This window comes from Xiphophorus couchianus, chromosome 13, assembly GCF_001444195.1.
Source record: "Xiphophorus couchianus chromosome 13, X_couchianus-1.0, whole genome shotgun sequence".
Lineage (NCBI taxonomy): Eukaryota > Metazoa > Chordata > Actinopteri > Cyprinodontiformes > Poeciliidae > Xiphophorus > Xiphophorus couchianus.
In genome coordinates, this window is record NC_040240.1 from 17,768,781 (window position 1) to 17,773,136 (window position 4,356).

General features: G+C 35.4%; 1 protein-coding gene across 1 annotated transcript; it reads right to left on the bottom strand.

The window, feature by feature from the left end:
- Positions 1-1,402: 1,402 nt before the first annotated feature.
- LOC114155598 (sperm acrosome membrane-associated protein 4-like) lies at positions 1,403-2,821 on the bottom strand. The gene is made up of 3 exons (XM_028035560.1): positions 2,658-2,821; positions 1,972-2,082; positions 1,403-1,877 (listed from the first exon to the last, which is right to left on the bottom strand). Exons 1-3 carry the CDS (start codon positions 2,707-2,709, stop codon positions 1,642-1,644), a joined length of 399 nt encoding a protein of 132 aa, XP_027891361.1. The 5' UTR covers positions 2,710-2,821; the 3' UTR covers positions 1,403-1,641.
- Positions 2,822-4,356: the final 1,535 nt, after the last annotated feature.

Consider the following 4,356-nt stretch of genomic DNA (forward strand, 5'->3'; position numbering starts at 1 on the left):
TTTAGCTGGAGATAGGCACCGGCACCCCTCCCGACCCCATTAGGGACAAAGGGTGAACAGAAAATGGATGGATGGATGGATTATTGGTTATTTTCTGTGATGTATTTGTGAACAAACCCAATTCAAACACAAAGATTGCACCATATTGTAGCCATGGTAACACAACAATCAAACTATCAAGATGATTCTTTAAACTTTTAAAAAGTAAACTTTCTAATTAAATCCTAAATGTACTATTTATTTTTCTCAGCTGAATGCTTTAAATAAAATATAATAACATTGTCATTCTCTACAAATGATGTTACAGGTTTAGATCTGTGGTCTGTGTTACAATTAAACCATTTCTAGGGACCCCTGAGAGACTGGAGGCCCCTGAATGTCTGGAGGCCCCTGAGTGTCTGGAGGCCTCTGAATGGCCCCTACCAGCAGCTACTGAGTTTTCTTTGCCTTGATATCCCAGTCTTATAATTCTAGATCTAGAAGTTTAACATGAAACTATTATATAGAGTTAACCCCTTTGAGCTTTTTGATCTATAAATCAGTCTGCAGCCAGGTTGTTCTAGAGGTTAAATAGAAATTATTAGGGCTTAATTAGTAAAATGGCAGCAATTTTGCTTATTTCATAACTCTATAACCTTTGACCTTCTCTCCTCTGGTCTGTTTAACAGCTACAGTCTCAGATCAGCTCAGCCCTCCAGGACTGTCAGCAGCAGAAACAGAAACTTTATACCTGTTGGGGAAAATATAGACTATATTTGCTTTGCATTTCCCCGCATGATGGCAATGATATAGTAGGATCCAATTAGATTCTTGATTAATATGGGTTGTTGCTATGTTGTAGTATAGAGTTTTTGTTCAATGTGCCCCTTTTTTAAATTTGAGCCCCTGCCCCTCCAAAGGTCTCTGCACGGCCCTGCTGGTGGTCTCAGATTCTTTAACACAAATGGATCTAAAAACATCTACTAGAAGCCAAACAACCCATCAGAAACAATAACACCTGGCCTGATGTTTCTTAGGTCCCATAAAAGAAAGGAAGTACCAAGCAACATGCATTGCTTGGTACTTCTCATCTGAGAACCAAAAAAAGCATCAGAACCAGCTGGATCCGCTCTGCATGTTTCAGGTTTGAGACGTTCTCAAGTTAAAGGTGTTTGGCTGAATTATGAATTTAACTCTTTACATCTAGTGCTGGGATGACTTTTAATAACTTATTCTCTTGTGATTGTAATTTATTTTCTTATTTAATGGAAACACCTCAAGTGAAATTCTTTTTTTTATTCTCACTTTTATGTGATTAATTTAAAATGTTGGATAAATGTAGCCTTGTAGAAACTCCCCATCATTCCTGCTGTTGACTTCAAGTCAAGCAAATTAAAGTCAAGTTAGAGTCACAAACTTTAAGTATTTATGTAGAGATTTACTTTATTAGATAGAATAGAAAAATAAGTACGTTTTGATTAAACATAACAATCCGGCATCATTAAAAATTTACAATCTCAATGATCCCATTGATCAACTTCCATGATCTGACGAGAACATAGACTGAACTTATGAATCAGTCGGTTTATTGCTTGTAGATTTACATTTGATAGGGGCTTAGCTTGAGAAGCTACATGTAGCTAATAGCAAGTTGTAATCTGATTACAACATGCTTCCCAGGACAGAGACCAGGACTGCTCCGGTGATGGCGGCTGACATCTTGGTGGTCGGGGCGCCGCTCAGCGTGACGGGGTTGCACCGGTCCGAACTGCAGCAGGCGATCGTGGTGTTGTAGGTGACGCCCAGCAGAGTTGCCGACGTGGTTTTGTTGCAGGTATCATCGTTTGCACTGCAACCCTGGTTGCTGAAGCCACCAAAGCTTGTGATGGTAGGAAAACCTACGGAGAAGATGTAAGGTTTTGCATTAATTTTGCGTCACCAACTGGTAATTGTGAGCTAAATATTTCTTTAAGCAATAAGAAAGTTACTTACTTGCTTTTCCAGTGTAGCAGACGGTTTCGTTGGTGCCACAGGTCACATTATTGGCGTTCAAGCAGACGCCAAACACGCTAACGGAGCATTTGTTGCAGATCAATGACTCCACTGAAACAGAAGACATGGAAAAATAACAGTTTAATTAAAAACTTAAATAACAAATAACATCTACTGTTAAGAAAAGCTTCCCCTTCGTGGGAAATGATGCTGATTTGAAATAAGGCTTGTTCTCAGCTTCATAGTGTCATTGGTATTTCCTTAACATATCCGGCCAGCCGCACCTTAATTTGAGGTGCGGTCAAAGCAAATTAGACGTCATCTGATACCTTTCATCCATTTTACACAATGCAATTTTATTCAGATTTATTGGCTCTACTAAATAGTTTTCATGTTTTCTTTCTTTTTTATTAAAACTTTTTTTGACACAATAAAGCTGGAAAGAAATTAAATTCATCCTGATTGCAATGGGTGAATTACTTTTCTTTCTTTGAGTTTAAAGAATATTCTCAGACATTAAAATAAGACGGTTAACTTTCCTGATTATTGTTCATAACTTTGCATTGTTGTAAATATAGAAAACAGTCAAATTCAAGTTTAAAACATATCTTTTTTAAAAATAAAGCAGTTTTTCTCCTGCCTACAAACATGGCAAATTGTGTTTTATTAGAATAAGTAATTATTACCTAAAGCAAAGGAAAAAATGGCCACAACAACGGCAAAAAGGAGCTTTCCCATCTCTGTCTGTTGTTTGCTTCCTGGTTTAGATCCTTTAGGGTAGAAGGTAATTTCCTGTCAGGTACCAAGCTGCTGTCAGACGTCAGAAGTGATGAGACTGGAAGCAAAGTCAGAGATTTATATATACACACATGAAGGGTGGGGTTCGGATGTTATGGGGTGTGGAGCCTCGTAATAAGACAAAAATGAGAATTTTTCAGCTTTGTTAGAGGTTTTTAAAAATGTTCAAAGGAACTTGACCTCATTTTTTTGGTATTTTGGCTGCTGTGTAATTATTTTGTCCTGAGAAAATACCAAAATACCCGAGATTACTGTCTCAAAATGTAAGCCGCCATTTTTGTCAAGCATGGTTTCTTTTAAAAAACATTAATTTATGGTTTAATTTTTTAATTACATTTTTAAAAGTGTATATTTATGTTTTTTGTCTAGGTTTTCTCCGCATAAACTAGCTAGCTAAGATGGATTGGTTTATAAAAACAGCTAAGCACATTCATTATTTTTTGTTTGTGTTTTGTTTTGAAGGTTTTTATTGGTATTACTTACTTATTATAGTAAGTAAGAAATCTTTGAATAGCTTTATTATAGCTTTGTTATCTTTGTTATACTAGTTATATAGAAAACCAGTTGATCTTGTCAGGTGCTCATAATTATACTGTTCTGATATGAACAAGTACAATCAGGCTAAAACACAATGACTGACACTGACATCATCACAGCATTGACAGGCAGCTTTGTTGTTTCTTTTCTGGGTTTTTGGCTGCAGCTGAAACGATAGACTCCCTTTAATCTGAGCGCTGTCACCACATATAAGGAAAAGTATTTATAAATCTGTTCATTACTCTCTTCACAGAGTCAGAATCAGAGCATCTCAGGCCCAATAACACATTTTAAATTGTTATTAGTTTGTTAGTTTCAACCTAAACGGTTGTTTGTTTTGTTTTTGAGAAAAAAGTAGAGATAAGATGCGATAAAAGACTAATCGTGATGTTTTGTGAGATTCTGAGTTAAATTTGTTTTATCCTGCAAAAATATTTCTTTAATTTCTAACAAATATTTACTTAGCATGCAGAAAATTTGCTCTGAAAACACTAAGAGAAACACATCAGGTGCAGATGACATGTTAGATTATCCTGGTGTTTTGTATCAAAACCCTGTGGTAGGAAGAAATGATCCAAATAAAAGTTATGTCTGAGCCAGAGTCACTTTTCCTAGATGCTGCAAACTATTTACCAGAATCTAAACTGGTCTCTCTTGTAAATGAGATCTTGGATCTTAATGAGACAGTCTGTATTTTAAAAAAGTTAAATATAATTAAGAAATAAAGATTCTCAGAGCTTCAGGATGTGAAAACGATCTCCAATGAAAACACAATTTTTGCCTCCATTAGTGAAAACATGAAACTAAAGAAAGTTTCTTACCATCATTTAGTTTTTTCTTCTTCTCAATTGTATATTTTGCAGATTTTAATGCAACATCTAATTTTACTTGACTATTACACATATGACTTTTTCTAATGTCTGCTCTTTGTTGGACTCATTTGTAAAGCTGCAACTAAACTAAATCAAAAGTATTATGTATGTATATGTATAAAAACCGCTGAATCCTGCAGATTTAATTAACTTTAAAAAGTTAGGATAGTTTTTTTTA

Excerpts from the sequence above, each read along its gene's own strand:
- LOC114155598 (XM_028035560.1), bottom strand. The coding sequence starts at position 2,709 with ATGGGAAAGCTCCTTTTTGCCGTTGTTGTGGCCATTTTTTCCTTTGCT. Across the intron at positions 2,083-2,657 it reads CATTTTTTCCTTTGCTTTAG|TGGAGTCATTGATCTGCAAC; the intron begins GTAATAATTACT and ends CTTCTGTTTCAG. Across the intron at positions 1,878-1,971 it reads CTGCTACACTGGAAAAGCAA|GTTTTCCTACCATCACAAGC; the intron begins GTAAGTAACTTT and ends TCTTCTCCGTAG.